Source organism: Cyprinodon tularosa, unplaced genomic scaffold (assembly GCF_016077235.1).
Source record: "Cyprinodon tularosa strain WSP-4 unplaced genomic scaffold, ASM1607723v1 ctg239, whole genome shotgun sequence".
NCBI classification, from domain to species: domain Eukaryota; kingdom Metazoa; phylum Chordata; class Actinopteri; order Cyprinodontiformes; family Cyprinodontidae; genus Cyprinodon; species Cyprinodon tularosa.
The window spans coordinates 2,527,725-2,550,649 of record NW_024038892.1 but is presented as its reverse complement, the minus strand read 5'-3'; the positions used below and the strand labels follow the sequence as shown (position 1 = coordinate 2,550,649).

Sequence of the window (22,925 nt, the reverse complement as noted above, 5' to 3'; positions counted from 1 at the left end):
GATGATTTTAGAGTTAAATATTTTATACAATGAAGAAATTATATGAGGCAAAGATGAGGTGACTAAATACAAAAAAACTGTTTTCAAATCATTTTTGGGTTGTCATAGGGACAAAAAAAAAAAAAACCTTTAAAAAAACCTGGCATTAAAGGAAAAAAAAAAATTCCCCTTAATAATATTAACTGATTTTTCCACTCTCTTTTGGAAAGACTGCTCTTGAATTTCAGCAGTTTCTGGTAACGATTTAATTAGGGATGCACGATATAATCGGCCCCTTATCGGTATCGGCCTGTATCGGCCTTAAAACTGAATATCGGACATCGGCCACCGCACCGATATTTAACCCGATATTTGATCAGCTTCTGAGTTTCTAAAGTCTAAATAAAAATAAAAAAAATACTACTTCTTCTTCTTCCTCAGAAACTTCTTTTTTACAGACTTAAAAACTTCTAAAGACAAGGGAAAAAATATTGATACATTAAAATATTACAGTATCTTCATATGCTGATATATTTCCATTTAAAAACACCTTATCAATCTATTTTACTAATGAAAAATTGCTATATGTCATCGTTATGCTACGAAATCCCCCAAAAATTCACGAAATTTTGCCATATTTTTATATGTTGATATATTGACGCGGTATCAATCTATTTTACTAACAAAATCTCACAAGAATTTGCAAAATTTCACAAGAGTTTGTAACAGAACGATGAAATTTCACGAGATTTTGAAAGTAAAATAGATCGATACCGCGTTTTTAAAAATCAATTTGATATCAGCATATGAAAATATATTTGAGTATATTATTTTTCAAAGTGTCAGAAATGGAAAACAAAACTGCTATTTTCAATGACTACTTATTTTTGTCCAGCTTTAACATCGGTATCGATATCGGTTATCGGCTACATGAGTTTTAAAATATCGGCATATCGGATATCGGCCAAAATCCCAATATCGTGCATCCCTAGATGTAATAACATCACTGAAATTAGTTTCTCTTCAGGTTATTTTTTAAGAGACCCTTCCTCTCCACTTAAAAAAAAAAATGCGTGTGCGAGAGCATGCACAACCCCATTGCTCCTCGTGCACGCTCTTTTAAAAGTTGCTGTTCTCATAGCTCATGGAAACTTAATTCAATTCAATTCAGTTTATTTATACAGCACCAACTCACAACACAAGTCATCTCAATGCACTTTACAGTTTAACCAGATCATACACAGGACGTTCAGATGCTTAATGTGTCTGAACGTCCCCTCTAACCCATAAATCCCTCCATCACCATTTAGAGCGTGGACTATATAGTGGACTTTATAGTGAACCCAGTTAACATGTTTGTATAGATGATCACTTGATCTTTTTGCTCCGTTGGTTACGTAACTCCTCCACTACTCGGTGCCTGCAGCATTTTTATTAGTCGTCGCTGTTGGATAGCGACAGCGGCCCTCTGTGACAGCAAATCCTATAATGCATTGCGAGGAGAGCTCTCTGCGCAAAGCTTTCCAGGATATATCTGCCTCTTCTGAGGCCTTTCTTTGCTTCTCACACACTTCCTAGACACTTTTTCTCTTATGACCGTTGCCCATTTTCAAAGAAACGCAGTGAGAAAGGTGAGCTTCAATTACTGTCTGAAACCGTAGCTCAACACAGATATAAGCCTGAAAGTGCGCATGTGCAGAAAAAGATAGCTAACGGGACGAGCACGTAGGATGGCCTTACGTAAACATATCATGAGAATGATTGACAATTAGGAGGACCACCTATTTAGATGATCCACCCGGAAATAAAAGAACGTCCTCTATACCTTTAAGTTTACAAATTGATGAAGCTCTCTTTCAGGATCCTTTTTTAGGGAGTTAAATCCATGGTTCCATCAGTTTCGTCCAGTTGTCTAAGTTCTGATGCAGCAAAGCAGTCACAGACAACTTATTTTTTTTTTTTTTTTTTTTTACAGTTGATGATTTAACAATTACAAAGCTGTCTTCTGTATTTATTCTGGTTATCTTTGAAAATCAAGTTAGTTGGATTTTAAACTGTATAATCATGCTGTCTGACAATCTGTTTAAAGCTATTACATGTAACCCTGTAATAAGTTATTAATGATATACATGTAGGAACCTGAGCAGTGGAAAAGAGAAGGACAGGAAAACAATGAGAGACACCAAGAACCTCATTGACTCTCTAATGAAACATGTTTTGTCTTGCGTGGCAGAAGATAGCCCAGATGAAAAGGTAAGCATATTTTTCCCTTCATGCATCAGAAAAACTACAGGCAGTCACTTGGCAAATTTACAAGGTTACCAATTTAATAACTGTGTAAACAAGTCCTTGTCGTAGGGAAAAAGCTAATCAGTTAGTCAAGCAATGTTTTCCATGTCATATCTTTTAGTTTTGTGTTTTACGTTGTCCTACCTAATAGGAGAGCTGCTAGAAAGTGACTCCTGAAATACAGTGTTTGTGAGACTACAGAAAGATAAACGTTTAAAGAAAAGTTTACATTATTGGCTTCATTATCAAAAGTAATTTATCTGTCAATCAGACCGGAGAGGTTTTTCTCCCTATCTTGTTTTTCCGCTGAATTCGGATGACTCACCTCATTAGACTCCTCCTACACCTCTCCTTAATTCTGTTGAACATATTTCACAACTGTTACGCAGAATGTTTTAGTGTAGATTTTATTTTATTTTTTATGGGAAAAAGCTTGTGCTGTATAAATGCTTAGGTTATTTACTGCAAGTACATATTAAATTCATAGAAATATTCCATGGAAAGTACTGTTTTACTTATCATTATTATTGTTCACACATTTTAACAGCAAACCATTAGTAGGCTATTACGACTGCAGTACAGACCTCGTTTTCTCCTGCAGTCTGATTGATTGGTTGATTGATTTGGCTCAGATAGTCAAAAGAGAAGAAGAAGGTGCCAAAGGAAGGAAAACAGTATAAGTTCAAGGGATATTTGCATTGTGTGTGTGTGTACACCAAGGACATATAGGCGTGTTTTTTTTTTAAAGGAAATCGTTTTTTCATTTATATTTAGAAAAAAAAAATCCAACAAAAGTTTACTTTATATATCTGACAGACAGTGATGGGACTAACGGCGTTGAAAGTAACGGCGTTACTAACGCCGTTACTTTGTTTTAGTAACGAGTAATCTAACTAATTACTTTGACTGTAACTATAACGCAGTTACCATTGCAGACACCCCGTTACTGCGCGTTACTCAGGTCGCACAATGAACCTTTTTTCATGATAGGACTCGTGCGCAGCTGCGTGAAGCTGACACCCCACCCACGTCAAAAAACTCTGCAAATAGACTGAATGGTTAGTGCAACGTTAGTGCAGATTTGTGCAGAAAAAAATATTGTTTGTGCTACTTTTGTTTAAGAGACATTAAAGATAATTTTTTTAGGTCATCCAGGGGTGTGCGCCTTGTCATGAGAGAGGGGAAGATGAGAATGGCTGATGTATACTGAGATTCCGTCTGTCAGTTGGGTTAGGTGGGTGTTTCTGCTGGCGGGTGTTAAGGTACAGCACACACAGAGAGATGGAGAGTGAGGAGGAGTCCAGCAGCAAAACAGCGTTTTCCCGATGGAAATACCGGTGTTACGTCGAGCTGCGTTTCCCCATCAGATACGGTTTCCCCTGCATCTTTTGTATTTTAAACATTATTTGATGGCCTTTGTGGCAGGGATGGAGATCCATATTTTATGTCACACACAGAGTATACATCTAGATAGATAGATAGATAGATAGATAGATAGATAGATAGATAGATAGATAGATAGATAGATAGATAGATAGATAGATAGATAGATAATAGATAGATAGATAGATAGATAGATAGATAGATAGATAGATAGATAGATAGATAGATAGATAGATAGATAGATAGATAGATAGATAGATAGAAAGATAGATAGATAGATAGATAGATAGATAGATAGATAGATAGATAGATAGATAGATAGATAGATAGATAGATGTTGCAGTATCTATAACAACCCAAACACACAGGATTTCAAAATTAGACATTCAATTCAATTCAGTTTATTTATATAGCGCCAAATTCACAACACATGTCATCTCAAGGCACTTTACAGTTCAACCAGATCATACAGTCAAATTGATACAAAGTTTTCTATCTAAGGAAAACCAGTTGATTGCATCGACTCATTGACTCAAATACAATCCCTCACACTAAGCATGCTCGTAGCGACAGTGGAGAGGAAAAACTCCCTTTTAACAGGAAGAAACCTCCAGCAGAACCAGGCTCAGTGTGAGCGGCCATCTGCTGAGGCCGACTGGGGTTCCAGTTATTAATTTCACCAGATCTAAATGCCCTGTTAAAAAACTTCACATGGCGTTCCCCCCTGATGTCATTTACAATGAGTTGAGCAATAAATGCTAAACTCTCTGCAGGTTCTTGTTTTTGTCGTCTGCTCTATTCAGCTGGCTTTGGAAACACACGGCGAGAAGGTGGGGGCCGGGTGGTGAGGGTTACGGGGGCGAGAAACGCAGAAGTAACGCAGTAGTTACTTTTACTAGTAACTAGTTACTTTTATTGTGGAGTAACTCAGTTAGTAACTCAGTTACTTTTTAGGAGAAGTAACTAGTAACTATAATTAATTACTTTTTCAAAGTAACGTGCCCAACACTGCTGACAGAGATGTAAATAATTTTGGGTTTAACATTAATTTGGTTGAAGTGAAGTATGTTTACTTCCTCTTTCATCCTATAGTCAGTGGAAAACTGTATGTGCACCCTACATAACTTGAGCTATCAAGTTTGGACAGAGTGTCCAGAGATTTCCGAGAAATTCATGGAATCAAGAGGGGCCCAGTCTGAGAGGGAGACAAATCCCAATGCTGGATGCTTCAGCCCCAGAAGCAGAAAAGCTCAAAACACGGTGGGTTACCTAAGAAACTTTCACCAAATCATGATGGCCACCATTTATTTCCTAAACTCTTTTCTCTCTCTGCTTAGTTGTTTTCGGACTCACCACAAATAAACAGCAAACCTTCGGGGGCCGAATGGTTGATTGATTCTAAAGCCGTGGATGGCTATCTGTCTCTGCTAAGAACATCCAAGAATGATGCCACTTTGGTGGCCTGCTGTGGAGCCTTGCAAAACCTCACTGCAAGCAAAGAGGTAATAAAGGGAATTGTTGATGTTTTGGAAACAAAATAAATTTAAAGTTTGATGTGGCATCTCACTGTTTGTGTGATTTCAGTATGGATAGCCTCAGTGAAATGAAAATTCATCTGACATTTATTCATTGTCTTGTGTTCCAGGGGTCTGCAGCTCTGAGTGAGATTTTGTATAAAAAGCTTGGGTCTGAGTTACTCCTACCCTTTCTGTTTCAGTCCCCTAACAAAGCTCTTAGGAAGACCTCTTTCTCTCTTTTGGATAACTTGTCTCGCAAACCCAATTTGCAATCCAAGATGGGTAAGAAGCATCTTTTTCAACAAGGATCATTTCCTGCATTAAATTTGAAGTTCAGGAAGCAGTGGAGTTGGGCATAGAGTCCATTTATACAAAATAAGCCATAATAAAGTGTTACATTAATATTCCGTAAAGTACATTGACATTTTATTTCATCTAATTTATTAGAGTGAATGTCTGAATCACATTATTTAATGGATTTATTGATCCTTCAAACTTTTAAACATTTAATAAGATGCACCAGTGTTTTAATGGAGCATACATTGACCACACTCTGTGTCATACATTTGATTTATAATGCTTCACAATTTCTCCTTTGTAGCAAAGGAAACTTTGCCTGACCTTATAAAGCTGTTCCGCAGTCCTGATTGGAGAGAGGAAACTCAACCTGAAATTGTTGCAACTGTTGCTTCCATAATCAATAGACTGTTGCTGGTAGAAAGTGAGGTCAGCAAGAAAGTTATTGCTAAGGATCTAGTTTTTGTGCTGATAGACATGAGTGAAAAAGGGTGAGTTTTCTTCTTTTACCCAGTTCTTTTTGCAGAATTGGTAAACATTGCTTTGTCTCCTTAATTATTAAATCCCTCTGCTTATCATAGGCCTGACAACGAAGCCACGACTGCAGCCTCAAAGCTGCTATACAACTTGTGGTCTGATAAGTTTTTGCAAACCTTCACAAAAAAGGTAAATCTAAATAAAATGTAAGTGGTAAGTGATTGGGAGGCATGTATTTCATTTATTGTGTCAAAGTTTTGGTAATTTAAGTTACTGTGTTAAACCATAAGCTGGATACTGCAAAAATGATGGTTTAAGATGAGGAATGGCCCTGCTTAAATTGGTGTTTTTTTATTTTTTATTTTTATTTTTTTATTAATTATCTCTCAGGCTCATAGTTCCTGTCTCCTACTTTCTACCACACCCTTGACTTTGGTCATTTCAGGAACGATATGACTGGAATCTTGGTAGACAGGCTGCTTATGCTCTCAGTTATGGGAGAAAGTATAATTAAGGAAAAGAAAAAGATAAAATGATGGTGAAATGTAAGTAGTAGGGGACATTAAACTGAGTAGGACAAAGTGTAATGTTTTCCAAAGAATCGCTTGTTAAGAGCAAGTAGTTTTCATGAATAAGAGACAATTATTCACCAAACTTTCCATCATAAATTAGATAAAAAAGTTAACAGACCAGTAGAGCAGGTTTCAGGTTGAAGAAACAGCAGTTTCTCTCACTTGTTATCGTCTAGAGGCTCTGCATGTCACTTGTCTTTTTAGGCCAAGGTAAAAGTGCATGCTATGGTGAAATAAGTTGAATTCATTGTCTCTAACTTTGCATTTTTCAGCTGAAGATAGACAAAGCACGCTTCGTAAACTTCAGAACTATAACAGCCATCAAGGGCTCCAGTTATGATGTAATTGAATCACAGCAGGATAAATAAAGGGTAAGCTTACTTCTGAAAGCTCCTGGTTGCATTCTTTCAAATTTGATATCTCTCTGTAGACAATATGAGTCACGAATAACAAAACGTATAAAACTTCAATATCTGCTTCATCGTTCTGTTTTTATGTGCCTGTGCTTGCAGAAGGAAACCGGCCTGATTAGAGGCTTCCACAGCCACACCCTTCAAGTCTTCACCTTCTGAATGCTTTGCCTTGTTGGAGGAACCTCTCAGTTATCTTCTTCAGACATTGTGTATATAGAGTTAAAAGATTTTTACCTTGTCTTTGTGAATAATCAGAAAAGGCTTGTAGTTTAATTAGAAAATGTTAGTGTTTTGTAGGTTAGGTATGACAGTGTGTGTGCACAAGTACTAAAATCAAATTCAAACAGCCTTCAACACACATCCTTACCTCCATGGATTGTTGTTACATTGATTCCTAAAACTCTAAGTATGTCATCACTATAAAATGTGGTTACTGGCGGCTAGAGCATAATTATCTAGTGTGGTGTTAAGATTTAAGAAGTCTAGCCAAAAAAAAAAAAAAAGAAACATGGAAAAAAAAGATAACAAAGGTGTTTTGTTATACGTATGTAGTTGTGAAATTGTTGCTTGCTGGCGAAATATGGGCTGTTCTTTCTACGTCGTCAAACAAAATAATACAAAAAAAAAAGACTTTGTCCTTTTTTCAGTAACTATTCACACAGTTCACATATTTTTATAAATGAAAAATCTAACAATATCAATTCAGATTTAATTAATGCACTTGCAGAAACTGCCCATCTACAAATATGTCTGTCTGTCTGTAAGGGGTCCATCTTCTGAATGTAATTATGGATCTTGCTAATCATTTTGCTTCTTTGCCAATTATAACAATAATAGTTTTGTACCTTACGTGAAGTTTTCACCCTTTTATCTTTTATAAATGTTCTTTTTTTTTTAAGTTAATAGCACCTTGACTACATAATCTTATGTTTTTTGTACTTTTCTGATATAACATGATGTAAGATGGTTCCATTAGGAAGAGCTAAACTGCACACAGAATATATGGGTGTTTTGACTCCCATCTCTTCTATGGGCTATACTGTACGCCCAACTCCCCTTCATTCTGAGCTTCAGCCAGCTCCTGTGTTTCCTGGCTTTCATTCCTGGACAGACTGATTAATCCAGGTGTGTCTGACCTCAGTAACCATGACGGCATAATCCAGACACACCTGGATTAATCACTCCGTCTAGTAATGAAAGACGGGTAAACAAAGGAGATGCTGAATATAGAGGAAAATTGCCTACAAGGAGTCTGAGGTTTGAAAAAATGCTAAAGTAAGATTTTACTCTTAAGCCCTTTGAATATCCTATAGCAGTGAATTGTCACAGTTTGGTTAAAACCTTATGCTCTGCATATTCATGAAGGCCCACATGCAAAAAGGTTGCACACAGTCTTCCCCGAAGTTTTCACACACAAATCAATTTGTTCTTGTTATGAAGCTCAGCTTTGGGAACACTGTCAGTTTTGTACTCTGAAATCTTTAAAATATTAGGCCTCTACTAATAGATAATCTCTTATGTTAATTCCATAACAGCATCTTTTAGCCAGATGTGTCTGAGTTATTTTATTTTGATTTATGGTAAAAAAAAAAAAAAAAAAATCGCAATCAAATCTATTTTAGGTTACTTAATAACCTAGGATATTCATTTATAAAGACATAATTTCAGAAAACCTGTATTCTTTGCCCCTTTATCCACCCCAAGGGCTTTTCAGATGTTAAGAGTAAAATTAGACCATCACTGTTCATAGAAAAAATTGTTCAACATGCTGATCATTTGATACCATAAGCTGCAAACATTGTGAGTGTTATATTTTCTTTGTTTCTAAAGGCGGGGGTTGCCAACATGTTTTACAAGCATCTTTTATGGCTCGTTTTTAGTTGCACTTTAAGTTCAAGTGAACTCCCACAGAAGAGGGATGTATGTTTTTGTTTTTTTTAGTATTTAATTTGCTATTTGTTTTCATGAAACAGAATGGTCAGAAAAATTTATTAATTATATATAAAAAAAAAAAAATAGGTTTACATTACCAAATATCTTCCCTCTGTTTGGGTTTTCTGTTCTCTGAGCTTAAACTGAAACTGAAGAGCAAGTTAAGCAAGTCTGTTAGAGAATATTGCAACTGTTTTGTGGAAACATTTTTCCACAACAAATAATACAAGCGTTCATGCAGGAATCTAGACTCTTGGATTCTCTTTGCACTAAATGATTTATAAAAACAAGAACTTGTGACACGTGGGTAAAAAACTGGAGAATTATTTGGCAAAGGAGCAAGTTGATGCTTAACTTCTTTTTTTAAAGTTATAAAATGCAGCTTTCTGTACTGCTAAAGCCTACTCATTAACATTTTTCCAATTAAGTTTGAAGCGTAGCTAATGAGGTATCTAATGTATTGCAGCTGTTACAGAACATACATGATGCAAAATGTCATTTGTATCTCAGTTTGTGGGGATTACTGGTTGTAGTTGTTATGCTAGCAGTAATGTATAATTATTTGCACTGATAGTACAGTAATGTCCAATGTCTTCTTTAAGTATTTCCAGTATTGAAGTTTTTTTTTTTTTTGCGGCGCAGTGCTTTGGGGAGTCTTTTCTGTTGTTGCTCTTTCATGAAATGTTTATATTATGTTTTTTTTTTTTTTCTGATTTACATTTGTGTTTTCATCACCATGGCTTGAATTTTTGGTAAAGATAGAAAAGAGAAACCGAGACAAAGTAGCAGTAGTTTGCGTTGTGGAATTAGTCACTCATGCATGTAAAAGAGGTTGGTGTGATAGTAAATTTTCAGGCCTGTCAGCAACTGATTGACAGTGGGTGGAGTCGTTAGTGTTGGAGGCTCTGCTTTGATCTTTTCAGCTAAAGACTGATGTGAAAATTAAAACCCTGTGCCATTTATGTAATGATAATGAATTATGAACTCAGCCTAAATACTTGGAAGAAAGTAGCACAGTTAGACAAGTTCTTTTTATTTTTTTTGGGTCCAACACGTGTTCTTTATCTTTCTTGCAACCTTACAGCATTGGCGGCTAATGAAAGGGCATATGATTTCCCACCAGAATTAATGCCTTTTTATTTAAAGAAAAAAAAAAATCTGCTTCTGTTAGTGTAATTGCAAAACAAACAAAAAATAAATCTGAGCCTTGATGTGAGGTGGTTAAGATTTTTCCCATCAATCCAAAGTAATAGATGGTGGACATTTTTATTCTCTGCTATAAGAGGGTTCTCTACTTTAGGGTCAATCACCTTCAGTATTTTTTATTTTCTTGGAATGTATTTTTATTGAGAACTGTATGTTTTGCATTTTATTTTAACAGTTTCCAATCAGTTCATATATGCACTAATAAACAGCTATGCAGACGACATTGTGAAGCGAGGCTCTCTGTTTCTTTGAGGATATTTATGAAATATTTACAAATTCAGTGCCTGTATGATCATATTTAACCTGTATGTTTTTAGTTGAATAGAATTTGTTTTCAGTTTCAACTAATTAAGCCTCAGGCTCTCATTCCAGAGTATTTTGGCTTCTGCATGTCTTTCTCTGACTAAGAGAAAAAGTATGTCAGACAGATAGGAGACTTCTTTGTTTTTTTTGAGTGCACAGTTTTTTTTGTTTTGTTTTTTTTTTTCAGGAAACTGCATAAAATGATAAGAAACTTGTAACTGTAAAATGCAGATGAGTCGAACATTTTTTTTTTAAAAGTTGATACATTGGAAAGTAGTTGGAGGGGAAACGTCTTCTAAAAAGATTTTCCCAGCCAGATTAAGGATATGAATGATTCATTCTCTGCCAACTGTATATGGTGGAGGGAGATGGAATAATGGGTGGATCTTTGGGCTTTAGTCCAAGATGCATCAGTGCCACTCATGTCCTAGCCTGTCTAACAGCAGGAAAATCGTCTAGTCCCGACATAGTTTTCAGCTTCCTAAATCATTCTTTAATTTCCCTGCTGTTTCAGTGAAAGAAAACATGCACCTGCAGACCCTTGTCATGAACAAAAAAGCCCCAAGCTGATAAATGATGTAGGGTTTTATTTACACCTAAGCAATGCTTCTTTTTCTAAAGAAGAAAAGATAGAAAATACATTTGAAAGAGAAAAAAGATGGATGTATATGATATGAAATACAGTGTAAGGAGTTGTATTGAAGAGAAAGAGTAGGTTGGGAGTGGTGACAAAGGGGAGTCTAGTTTTGAGTGGACACATATGCAGCTCACTCGGTAGAGCAGGTCATCTATTTCCTAAGAGCTCTCTTGCTTCTCTTGGATCTGTGAAAACCAAACAACAGGTCATAAGGTAAAGATTCCGGCTTAGCTTGTTTGTTTACACAGGGTACTCAAGGCAAAAGTTTCCACCCAGTCATGCCTTGGAGGCTATAGAACAGTGTTTGCTGTTATGTAAAACCCTAAAAACCTTTTTACATTTTACCATGTTACAGCCACAAATTGCAGTGTATCTTATTGTATTCTATGTTTGCCAAATCATAACTTATGTAATGATTAAAGTGAATGTAAGATGATGTAGATTAACATTTTTACAGATTAAAATCTACAAAAATTATTTTTTTAAGCCCCCACAAATGAATATTTTGTCTGATTAACTGTATTTACAATTGGGACTTATAGTAAATGTTCTTGCCATTCTTCCATTAAAGACGGATTTCCATAGGGGATGACTAATAGCTGTGGTGTGAACAGATTCCTTCATCTTGGCTATGGTTGAATTGCTTCAACTCTGCAGCTTCTCCAGAATAACAAAGAGCTTCTGTTTCTTTGTAAATTATCTTCTTAGAAGGGCTTTTCAGCTAAGCTGTGTGGCAATTTCCTCATAGGTTTGCTGTTGTGCAGCACAAGTTCTGTTATTGGAAAATGAAGTTTAAGGAAAAAGACTCTTATCAGTTTCACCTGAACCACCTGCAATGTCCCTTGTTCAGCTTCAGCCAATCAGCCTCTGGACCAACTTCTTCTGAATCCAATTATCTTTCAAAATCCTCTTCATTTAGCCCCTGGCCTCACTTAGCTCTCCCATATGTGAACAAACCTTCACCGACCTCCACCCCATCTCCTCCCTCACCCTCAGATTGTTCTCAGTCCCACTCACCCTCTTGCTTATTTCACCACTAGTATCGGTACTCTGGCTGAAGACTACTCTAGTTCTTTTCCCAGGTTTATTCTCACCATCAAAGTCTTCTGCTGGGTCCTGAGTGCCAAAGAAGTTACTTAATTCACAGTCTTATTTCTGTATTTCTGCTTCTATCACCTTGACATCAGTCAGCCTCGTCAGATTTTTGCTCTAACTGAGCTTGCTGGAGGTTTCTTCCTGTTAAAAGGAGTTTTCTTCTCCACTGTCGCTACAGGCATGCTCACTGTGAGGGATTGCAGAGACAATTGCACAAACAATTGCAGGTATTCTCTGTGATTCCACGTTGAAATAGACTGACACTACAGTGTCAATTGTTCTTTAGGAATATAGCACCATAAAATAATGGTACCTCTCCTTATTTTGTGCCTGACCTGTCTTATGTGTCCTACTGCCATCATGGGGCTTTCTGTATTAATATTTTCCAACCCACCTCTGAGGCAGCAAGTTTTTAATCTGAGCATAAATCTGACATAGGTGGGCTAATTGGATGATTTCTGAAAGCACCTGGTTACACTGTATTTTATTTAGCAGTTTTGCACATCGCAAATCTTCTCAAACATAACATTTTTCTTTATTTCACAATTGCATTACTTTGGGGGTTTTAATCACATAAAGTCCCAACAAAGTACACTAATGTTTGTGGCTGTAAAACAAGTCTTTAAAATGTTAAAGATATTTGTTTTTGCCCGACGCTGCATCCAAAGCAAATGTGTCAGCCCCCATGGGGGCTGACACATTCGGGCAGAGTCTCTATCTGACAAATAGATTCAGCATTAAAGGAGAAATGTTTCTCACGTTTTCTGATGGTCGCTCACACGATTTCTCAGCACATTAATCTGGAACAAAGAAAGCAAGCAAATGTTAGTTTGGCAATGTGTTTAACATAACCCATAGCATAACCAGAGCATAACCCATAGCACCCTGAGGCACACATGGACCTCATATTTCTGCCTGGTAAATTGGTACTGCAGATCAAACTTCTCTGCCTCCAGCTGGTACATCCACTCCCACAGCTCCTTGGCCTTCTCTCTGTGAGGTAGGGTTATATGATTGTGTTTGGTACTTTTGGGAATTGTTTCATCACTTTGTCATAATGAAAAGAGGGAACAAAACAAATGATGTGGCTAAAATTTTCTCCACCTACTTGAGTCTCTCTTGGCTCATATTCTCGATGTCCAAAGATTTCCGTCTGTCATTCAAAATCTTCCTTTTCTTCTCTCTCTCAGTCTGCCTCTTACCACTCCGCTTCTCATTCTGTGACAACGAAACAGTTAAGTAGCTCTGTTGATTTCTATCCTGGCATTCTTTGAAAACCCATCTTTAGTCACCAGCTTTTGCATGTAGCCTCCAAAGTGGAGGCTGGTCAGAGTTTTCTTCTTTTTTGCATCATCCTCTGCCCTCTTCTTAGCCTCTTCCTCCTCCTTACGAGCTCTCTCGTCCTGCAAAAAAAACAAAAATAATAAAGCAATTAAAATAATCAGTAGTAAAAAAAAAAAATGGTAAAAGGTAAGGGCGTCATAAGACTTTTTCATTCCTGATACAATCCAAATATTGCAGCTTTGAGTTTTGACCAAAATTGATATTGTCCCAATAGGATATCAGAATGACAGGTCCTATTTTATTACTTATTTTATAATAAATTAAAGGTTTAATCCAGTGATGTTTCTTAAAGAAAAATAACATCAGGTGTGAGAACAAATTACCCATTTCTCATTCACCACAGAGTTACATAAACTTTAAGCAAATTGGATAGAAGCAAATTATTTCTAGGAGGGAGTTTAGATGTGGGCCAATGCATTCCAATATGGATTTTTTTGGCTATTATCAGACCGACATCCTATATCAATATTGGATCAGGACATCCCTAGTAAAAGGTCTATCAACACACAGGAATACCTCAAGTCGTTTCTGTCGTTCTTTGTCTCGCTCACTGCGGATCCTGTGCTGCTCTGCTCGCTCAGATCGGCGTTTCTCCTGAAACCGATAATAGTACGTTGCCACTATTGTTACATGTTTGGATTGATTCAGCTTCTACCTAACTGATCAAAGCACGCACAATTCTTTCTTTGAGACTAATGAGTTCCTCTTCTTCCTTCTTTCTGCTTTCAAAGTGAACCTCAATCAAAGTCTGAAGCTCCATTAGATCCTTCTCCATCCTCTTGCGGTGTATGTCCTACAGAAACACACAATCAGAAAGATACGATACTTGAATATAACAACTAACAAATATTCATCTGCTTTAAAATAAGAAAAAAGTTATATTAAAAACAAGAAGTTTAAATAGAAAATAAATGTGTGGTACTCACATCAAAATCCACCCTCTCACCATCTGGGATCTTAGGAGGGATGAGGTTGGGCATCACGAAAGGCCTAGAAAAAAAAAAAAGAGAATCATGTCACTACAGGTGCTGTAAGATGGAATATCAAAAATTATTTAGTCATGTTAAACTAAATGATCATAGCCTACAAATGATAAAAAGCAACAACAGGTTGTTTCTCAGAAAGTATGAATAAGCCAAGTTAAAAAAAAAAGGAAAACAAAAGTGTGAAATATTCTATCAAGTTACCCTTAACTTTTTTGGAAGTATTTGGCTTTAAAAAATTTAATTTTATCAGTCTAATGTAATACTGATTTTAGAAGATGCTAAATTTTGGGGTTGTTACTTTCTGGAATGCATTGCATGAATTAATTTACGAGTTTTTAATTTTATTACCGATATAAATTAAGTCTTAGATATTTTTCCAATTCAGTAACTTATATTCCAAATATTAAACATAGAATAAAAAAAATGAAAAAGAAAGAAAATTATGAATATTAACATTTCTTTTATATTACATACATAGTCACTTATTTGGGCTTTTTTCTTGAAGTTTTTGAACACTTGAGTTAAATTGAACTTGGAGGTTTTTACATCCATACTGATAGATAAGGTTTCAAGGTAAAGTTTTTCATTAATCTCATGGGACATGTGTAATGACTGTTTTAGATACCAAGCCTGACATTTTATTTTGAAAGGTATGAAATTGAAAACATATATTTACAGCATATGTTATTACAGATGGAAATAAAACATGAAATAAAAAAAAAAAAATGTATTTGAAATGTATACATCAACCAGGTATTCTGGCTAATGTTTACATTAACCAGATTATCTGATTGACATTTTAAAGAATAATAAAGAAATACTTATAAACTCCAACAAGAAGAAGACGTGATTATGCAGCATAATTATATTTAAAAGCAAATATGGGAGCGGCAGTCGGGAGTGCAGATTAAAAGGGAGGAAAAAAATGACAGATGCATGTTTCTGGGAACTGGTGTCAAAATATTTCCTTTTTTTAAGAGTTCATAAGGACAATAACCTCAAATGTTTATTTAAAAGATAATGAGAGGAATGTTCTTTGGACAAAAAGGGTAAACATGTTGATCTCAGTTTAACATAGCATCATTTTCCTCACTGAAGACATATGGCCCAACATCGAGTACGCTTCTGGTATAGAAATAGGAGAGTTTAGTTAAGACAAGTCAATTCTTTCAGTACAGTCATGGTAAAAAACAAAAAACAAAAGTGCTCATGCATGAATTGTACTTACTTGAACTTTGGTTTGGTCTCCTCCTCTGTGGAGTTGGGAAACAAACAAGGAAAAAAAAAAACTGCAGAGATGAGCTAAAGCAGACCACACACATAAACAGGCAGACTCCAGGAACAAACCTAAACATGCCAAGAAACCTAACCAAGTCTTGACAAAGAAGTCTTGTAAATTTCATTTCGCAGGAAATAAACTGGCCCGAATAAAAGAAACAAACAGAAAAGGTGCGATTGGTGCCAGCATTAATTTGGATGAATGGATTTACCTTCGCCCTCCTCCCCCTCCTCTTCTTCACCTAAAACCAAAATGAAACAGGTTATAGGCTTCACTGTTTAACCCTTTGTAGGCCAAGTTACAGTTTTTGATAACTTGCATACCCTACTGTATACAAATGGAGTACCCCCACCTCCATCCGTCAGTGACGTCCAGAAGCACAATATTAATATGCTGCCATTCAGCAAAAATACTGCTACATGGCTGACCATGTATTTTGGCATTGAACAATTTTTATTATTTGTTAACTACTATAAATGTTTAAAAAAAAGTCAACAAGTTAAGTTAATATGCAGGTGAAGATTCTCAGTCATCCAGGCAATAGTCATTCCATAAAAGTTTTGTTTCCCAGGTTTTAGACGTCTTCAAACCTGGGAAACAAAGTGGATTGTTTTTTAAACTTTTACGGAACAAGTTAAGTTAAAAAGTTAAAAGCCAAGTGAAAAGTTCAAACCTATTCAAAAAGTTGAAAGTTAATAAGCTAAGATAAAAAGTAAAACATTTAAGTGCCTGTATTAGTATTGATGATCGAAGATTCTGGTCTAGCAAATTAGTGTTTGTTCACCCTGTGAGTGTTTTTCATGAATTTCTTATAAAAGAACTTTTTTTTTTAACATATTAGGGCAAGTGAGCATTTGTTGTCTTTTCATTTACGTTGATTTTTGCCGTTAAATAAACATATTTTTTAAATGTTACAAAAATAATACAGTATTGTCCTGTTCTCCAATAGCACTATTAGCTTAAAACCACTGATTTTCCAAGTATTTCACTGAGGGATCCTATTTAAATAAGCAAACAATGAACATTCGGTCTGAAATGATTCAGAAAATTTGATAAAAGTAGTGGTCTGTTAAAGAACAGAGAACCAGAGGACATTTTCTATGTCTTCAGAAGTGAAGGTTTCCATCATTAGTCATATTCTATAAATATACGCTTTGACGAGCTCTGGGTGTTTTTGTTAAGAGACACCTCTGGATAAACTTTGGTATGTTTCTAAAGACAGACTGGTTTCTGAGTCGACAACCTGTCAAACCAAAAAGTCCCATATCATAACTCTATCTGTTAGTTTATTTAGGAATGAGGGAAATTCTCAAATGAAATTTTTGGTTGTTTTAACATAATATAATTTTCAAAATTAATTAACATTTATTTATGATATAATACTCTTTGACCACAATGGTTCAACCTTCCTGTTCTATAGTAAATAGGTATAGCTATCTATATAAAAATAGTGACAGCACTAATTTAGATATGGTCACTAAAAAATCTAAAATTTGTTTACTTTACATTGGTTTTCGTCCGCAAATTATTTACCTCCTGGAAGTTCTTCAACTGCTTCTATTCTTGCATTGTAATACTTTTATTTTATCAATAGTCTGTATAATGCAGTTCTATTACTTGATGCATTTGCATTTGCACGTCATAACAAGGTTTACAGACAAATCCAGGTTTGTGAAGGCGATTTTTTTTATTCCTATTCTCAATTTCACCTTCAGAGCATTATTTTTTTAGTGTGTCTCTGGTAATTTTTGCCTTGGATTATTGTCTAAAGAAAAGTTTGATCTCTGAATATTACCATGCTCACCTGGCATCAAGGTGGCATGCCATGTTTTCTAGGTTTGAAAGGGTGTTTTTACATTTTCCTATTCAGAGGATGAAATTAACAATGATCTGTAAGTTATTTCAAACTTGTAGCTTTGTTTTATCAGAGAATCTTGCTTTGAACTTCCTGAAATCGGTCATCCTAACTTTTCTGCTTTGTTCCTCAGTCTGTTTATTCACCTCTGAAGCATTGATGGAACAGTTTAATTTATATAAAGACACTTTTCTTTATATCCAGCAAAAAGAGAATAGAACAGATTGATATTTGATTAATGAAAGAAATTCAGTGGGTATTTTGAGGACTTATGTTTCTTTTTAATTATGTGTTATTCTTGCTGCAAATCAACCTTTTCTGCTCCTTTTTGTTGGATGTTTTGCTTTCTAGTTTTTTTTTTTAAATGATAAAAAAATAGACATTTAAATAAATAAATACACATATAAATAAATACATATATTATTGTATAATTAATTAATAAATATAAAATATATAAATGCATATATGAATGTATAAATAAATGAATTCATTATTTTGTATACATGAATTCATTGATTACATTTATTTATGCTTTTCCTTTTTGGGTATGTAAACAATTTATTATTTATTTGTACTTTAATTTATTTATTTAAATTCATTTATGCTGACTTTTATTTATCTATGCCTTAATTTTTTTCCTGTATTTCTACTTTTCATAGTTATTTATCTCTCCATTTCTGGGCCACAGTGAGTAAATAAAGTCAAAATGCCAATAAAAACAAATGTTGAAAAATTTTCCTAGAATAAAGTCGATAATGAGGTCAGTGGATGTGAATAATGAGAGACATTTGCTCGACCGAGTGTAGTTTGGTGACATTTGTAAGCCTACATCCTCCGAAATTAAATTGGGCTTTTTATTGACAGTACAACTTAATTCTCAACATTTCAACTTTACTGACTTGTACAGGAAGAAGGGGGGGAAAAATCCTTCCTAATTTATTTTTCCTAACTGTGGCCCTAAAACTATAGGTTTAGTCCTGATCATGTTTGGTTTCACATGTTAGATTTTTCCAAGTAGCCCATCTTTGTTGAATTTTGGTCATGCTTCAGTTATCTAATCTAAAGTTCTTGGTTTTATTCTGCCCCACCGTGTATATAAAGGGATCTGTTTGACTCACTCGTCATGGTTAAATACTGCTTTTCACACCATGTCATTTCCATTCTGAGCTTCTGTTATTTAAACTTCTTTAGATCTTTACTTACCAAACTGCCTGCCTGCACTTTTAGGTCCGCTCCATAAAACTACCCCTGACAGGTTTAAATACATATTTTATTTTATTTTATTTTTTTATAGATTTTTTTTCTTTATTTTCACAACAAAAACATAAAAATAGAATAATGTTTCACTAAAAAAGAAAATGTGATTTTTTTTTTTTTTTATTAAATAAAAAAAATATTTTTGGACACTGTTTTATCTATTTTACATTGTCAACAATAGTGTTCTTTTCCCTAACTTCTTGAGGGGCTACTTTCACCATTTTGAGCAATTCATACATGTCTCAAAGTTTTGGTTTTTTTTTTTTTTTTGGATTTTGCATGTTCAGCAGGATAAGATGCATTTTCTGTAACATGCCTCTCTTTCGCCAAATAAGAGAGACAAATGCCAAAAGAGTGAAACTGACTAATGTTCAAGAGCCTTAGGGCTAGGAGTGAGGAGAGGCTTTTAAATGACTGTAGTCACTCTGTCTCCTTTGACTCTATAAACATGTCCGTAGACGACAAACCTTTGCATTTGGAGATACAAACTAATTCACCAGATCATCTTTCACCATTAGTTGTGAATAAACAAATAATTACTCATAGTCATTAAGATGTCACTTAAAGATTAATAGAACCCAAAGGTGCTCTGCTGCTTGGAGATCAATCACAAGATTCCTCACAAACAAAAATTAACAAACATCAAAGTGTTCACTTAAACAAAAACAACTCACCTTGTTCTTCATCTGCCTCCTCTGCCGCGGCGGGTTTATCTTCCTCCTGTAAAGTTTCTATTGGGGCACAGAAAGTTCTAATAAGACCAGCAAGAATCTTTACAATATTAGGATGTAATATTGTGTCATGGCCTTATTTATTGTATCTAGAAGGTGGAAAACATTCTTATTTCATCTCAGATAATAAAAAAGACAAGGTTTTTATCAAGTGTGACTGAAAGCTCTGATTTCAGCTGTAATTGGGATAATGTGGGGAATTTTTTTCCCATCTTGCTTTACTTCAATCGTCTGCTTTTTGTGAAATCTATTACTTTAAACGGATTCTAAATCTACAGTGAGTAAAAAAAGCAACTTTTAGTTTCTAACTACTTTGAATAGTTAAGAATTGTGTCATCAAAACTTCAATCTCTACCTTCCTCAGCCTCCTCCTCTTCCTGCCCTTCTACTTCTGGCTCCCCTGCGAAGTAAAGTTACAAGGCTGGTTAATATGACCACAGACCCCAAAATATCTATAGCTATGAATAAAGATACTGAAGTGTGTTTGTATATGTTCGTTGAAGAAAAGCGTTACGCAAGTGAGGCTGCACGTGTTAAACACTGGTGACAGGTATGGCAAAGAAGATGCCAGTAAAGGCACATTGTGTGCCAATAGTGGCCCCACCCAGCATACCTCGGAGGCATGGAGAGAAATTTGGTGCAGAATGAGCTGACTCATTCCACTGCTCTATTTTCTCCAGGCAAATTGGCCTGCAGTTTTATAACTGTAAATTAGAGAGTTCAGTGAAAGTTTCTTGCAAGTGAGACCAAAGGAGGACTTCAGCACACATTGTGTATGTGGACTGATACTTCCTGTGGTTGGATGAGGCATAGAGAGGTCCAAGATAGAGAGGTTTGCTGTCTCGGTTTTAATTAATCACTTTCTTTAAGTCATTCTCCTTGGCTCCTCACATAACAATGCCAGAAAAACCGTGACAAGTGTGGTCCTGTACCCTCACTGCTGCAGTTCTTGTGCAGGCTCCTCAGATTTCCACTGTTTCAAATACCTCACTAGGCAGTTGCTCAACATGCACCCCCTGATTCATGCAAACTCACTTTGTGCACCTGGCAAACTCTCCCAACTGCCAGTAAGGGTATTTGAGACGTACATGGAGTCTCTCATTTGTCGAGGTCACTGTTTTAAATGAGTATGAAACCCTTGAGCAGCTGCATGATAACGCTATCACTGCCCTGTTTTAAGCTTTTACTTGAGCATTTTTACACCTTTCTAAACCTGTTGGTTACTGCATTTCTAACAAGCTGTAATTGACAATTATTATAACCAACATATTTATTTTGTTAATAGGTGTGTTTTGCTTCCAAGTAGCCATAAATATTTTCAGTCTCTTTAAAGGGCCATGATCAACAGTAGTAGTCAGGTCAGACATCATTGAAACCGTTGATAATATATGATTCATTAATAATTTTGACATAGAAATGCAAGTAAACTCAAGGGAGAACTTAATTTTTCCAAACACAAGAAGCAAGTAAGCAAAAACCTGAATTTAATTTGAATGTTTGTGCTACAAAGATAGAGTTATTCCTATTTATTTGACTAAATCTAAGACTACCAAAGACAGCATGGTTTGACAGACATATTGTACAGTAATTTAAAACCAGTAAACGTAATTTTAAATGCTATATACAAGTCCAGTTACTAAATTTTTTTTCATTTTTTAAGAAACCAGGCTTTTTTCAAAACTCAATAAAAAAAAAAAAAAAAAAACAGAATATCTGTTTTACATACATTCTATTAGCAATATCATGTCCAATTATGGAGTCACTTCACTGATATCAAAGCTCTTTGCAAGTTTATTCTACTATTTTGATGATTTTGATTTTGAAGATTTCCCTTAATCATTATCTGTATCAAAATAAAACTAGCTTATTCTGACCCAGTCACTCCTACAAACAAGTAACCTTTCCAATTAGAAGAATCCTATTGGCAAAATTGAAAGATTGCTTAAATGCTTAAATACTTTAGAGGTCGGAAAAATCCAGGAAGCACGATTTTGTAATAAAGGGAAAATTTTCCTTCTCTTGGATTTTTTTTTTGTCCATCAATATTAAATAATCTCAAATACAGCAAGGAGTGAAAAAATACAAGTAAAAAAGTGGAAAAAACATAAGTCAAATATCTGTTTGAAGTTTTGAGTTTAAGAATCAAGATCACTTTAGGACGGAGAAAGAAAAGCAAAATATTTAAAGTCAGTCTTAGTATGACGTATAAAAACGCACTACTCTCTCAGGTGCAACCATGTTTCTTATTCCACTTGTTACCCTGGTAACCTTTCCGCATGTTTTAAAATAATGCAGAAACAATTCATGCTGAACTCAAGACATCATATGTCAATGTCACAACTCAAAAGCAGGAAAATACCTTCAACAGCTTCTTCTTCTTTCAGTCCACCCAGTCAATGAAGTACGACAGAAAAAAGGAATTTTTTCATGTAACAAGATAAAGATCATTTTAGAATGTAGTGGTTACATACATCAAATACAGATTTTGTGGTTGGAAAGATGCCACTGATTTTATCTGTACTTGTGAGTAAAAACGTTAAACATTATGTGAAACAAATAGCCTCCTTATGATAAAATTTACCCATGCAGTGAGAGTAAAGCTATAATTGTCTCTGCACAGTAAGGCCGTGTTTTCTGTACTGTTGAAAGACATACACAAAGTTAAAGATTTAAAAAGACTGTAATATACTACAGTCTGAAGTGATAAATTAAGAGCGTGGGATTAGTCAAAGAAAACATGGACCTGAATGAAATGGGGTTTCAGTTTAGATGGCAGACCAGATCTTTCTGGAAAATCATGTTGTGCTTAATGATTCATGAGTTCTTACCTTCCAACTCCCTGCAGAGAAACAAAGAAAGTTTACTTTTGAGCACATGGATGACAATCCATCATCGCTGAAGAAGCTTTAAGCCACGATGACAATAAATGCAAAGAAAACACTGAGTTTGGAAAGTGGAAATGGGTGGGTGCAGTCAGTCACACCGCATGTTCAGCTTGGTTATGAAGTAATGCCAGATATAACAAAAAAAATTATATAAAAGGCTTCCACCTACCCGTACTCCCCCACTTCCTCGTTGTCCGACATGGTAGGTCACGTTCAATAACTCTGCACATGAAATTGCAGATTAAGTGAATTCAGCTGGACTTTTTTACTTGGTTAATACTGCAATCTTACCTTAAAAAACACAACCAGTTGAACAAGAAAGGAACAATGCTCAAGATGCAACTCCTGACCTTTACTGAGAGGTGAATGCCAGTGAGGGTGAAACAGGGGAATATCATGAGGGAAGAGGTTTTAGGACCCCCTTGTTGTGTTATTAATAACTTCATAGATAACGCATACTCTTCCTTTAACACCAAAAAAGGCTGCTG

At 35.4% G+C, this 22,925-nt stretch overlaps 2 protein-coding genes across 3 annotated transcripts in view; one reads left to right on the top strand and one right to left on the bottom strand.

Annotated features, from left to right (window-relative positions):
- LOC119784995 (plakophilin-1) overlaps window positions 1-10,288 on the top strand; it is a 30,530-nt gene extending 20,242 nt beyond the window's left edge. Inside the window, exons 8-15 of the mRNA XM_038287341.1 lie at window positions 2,115-2,232; window positions 4,744-4,911; window positions 4,989-5,154; window positions 5,295-5,525; window positions 5,758-5,956; window positions 6,047-6,131; window positions 6,787-6,885; window positions 7,027-10,288. Of these exons, the coding sequence (XP_038143269.1) occupies window positions 2,115-2,232; window positions 4,744-4,911; window positions 4,989-5,154; window positions 5,295-5,525; window positions 5,758-5,956; window positions 6,047-6,131; window positions 6,787-6,882 (1,063 nt within the window). The 3' untranslated portion in view covers window positions 6,883-6,885; window positions 7,027-10,288. The remainder of the gene's footprint in view (window positions 1-2,114; window positions 2,233-4,743; window positions 4,912-4,988; window positions 5,155-5,294; window positions 5,526-5,757; window positions 5,957-6,046; window positions 6,132-6,786; window positions 6,886-7,026) is intronic.
- Window positions 10,289-10,938: 650 nt separating this feature from the next.
- tnnt2a (troponin T type 2a (cardiac)) lies at window positions 10,939-22,859 on the bottom strand. Of its 2 annotated transcripts, XM_038287386.1 has the most exons (16): window positions 22,729-22,859; window positions 22,607-22,659; window positions 22,381-22,391; window positions 21,912-21,929; window positions 19,908-19,952; window positions 19,496-19,552; window positions 15,921-15,950; window positions 15,659-15,683; window positions 14,371-14,434; window positions 14,121-14,237; window positions 13,961-14,038; window positions 13,393-13,503; window positions 13,209-13,318; window positions 13,003-13,093; window positions 12,860-12,900; window positions 10,939-11,190 (listed from the first exon to the last, which is right to left on the bottom strand). In XM_038287386.1, the coding sequence occupies exons 2-16, from the start codon at window positions 22,636-22,638 to the stop codon at window positions 11,157-11,159; spliced, it is 864 nt and encodes a 287-aa protein (XP_038143314.1). In that variant the 5' UTR covers window positions 22,639-22,659; window positions 22,729-22,859; the 3' UTR covers window positions 10,939-11,156. The 2 variants fall into 2 exon arrangements, with proteins under 2 accessions (XP_038143314.1, XP_038143315.1); XM_038287387.1 differs by lacking the exon at window positions 19,908-19,952.
- Between the last annotated feature and the right edge of the window lie 66 nt (window positions 22,860-22,925).

Bases quoted from the DNA above. Each gene is read 5' to 3' on its own strand.
- tnnt2a (XM_038287386.1), bottom strand. From the start codon at position 22,638: ATGTCGGACAACGAGGAAGTGGGGGAGTACGG. The intron at 19,553-19,907 runs GTAGAGATTGAA...GTGCCCCAATAG, and splicing joins AGAGGAGGAGGCTGAGGAAG to AAACTTTACAGGAGGAAGAT. The intron at 15,684-15,920 runs GTAAATCCATTC...CCAACTCCACAG, and splicing joins GGAGGGGGAGGAGGGCGAAG to AGGAGGAGACCAAACCAAAG.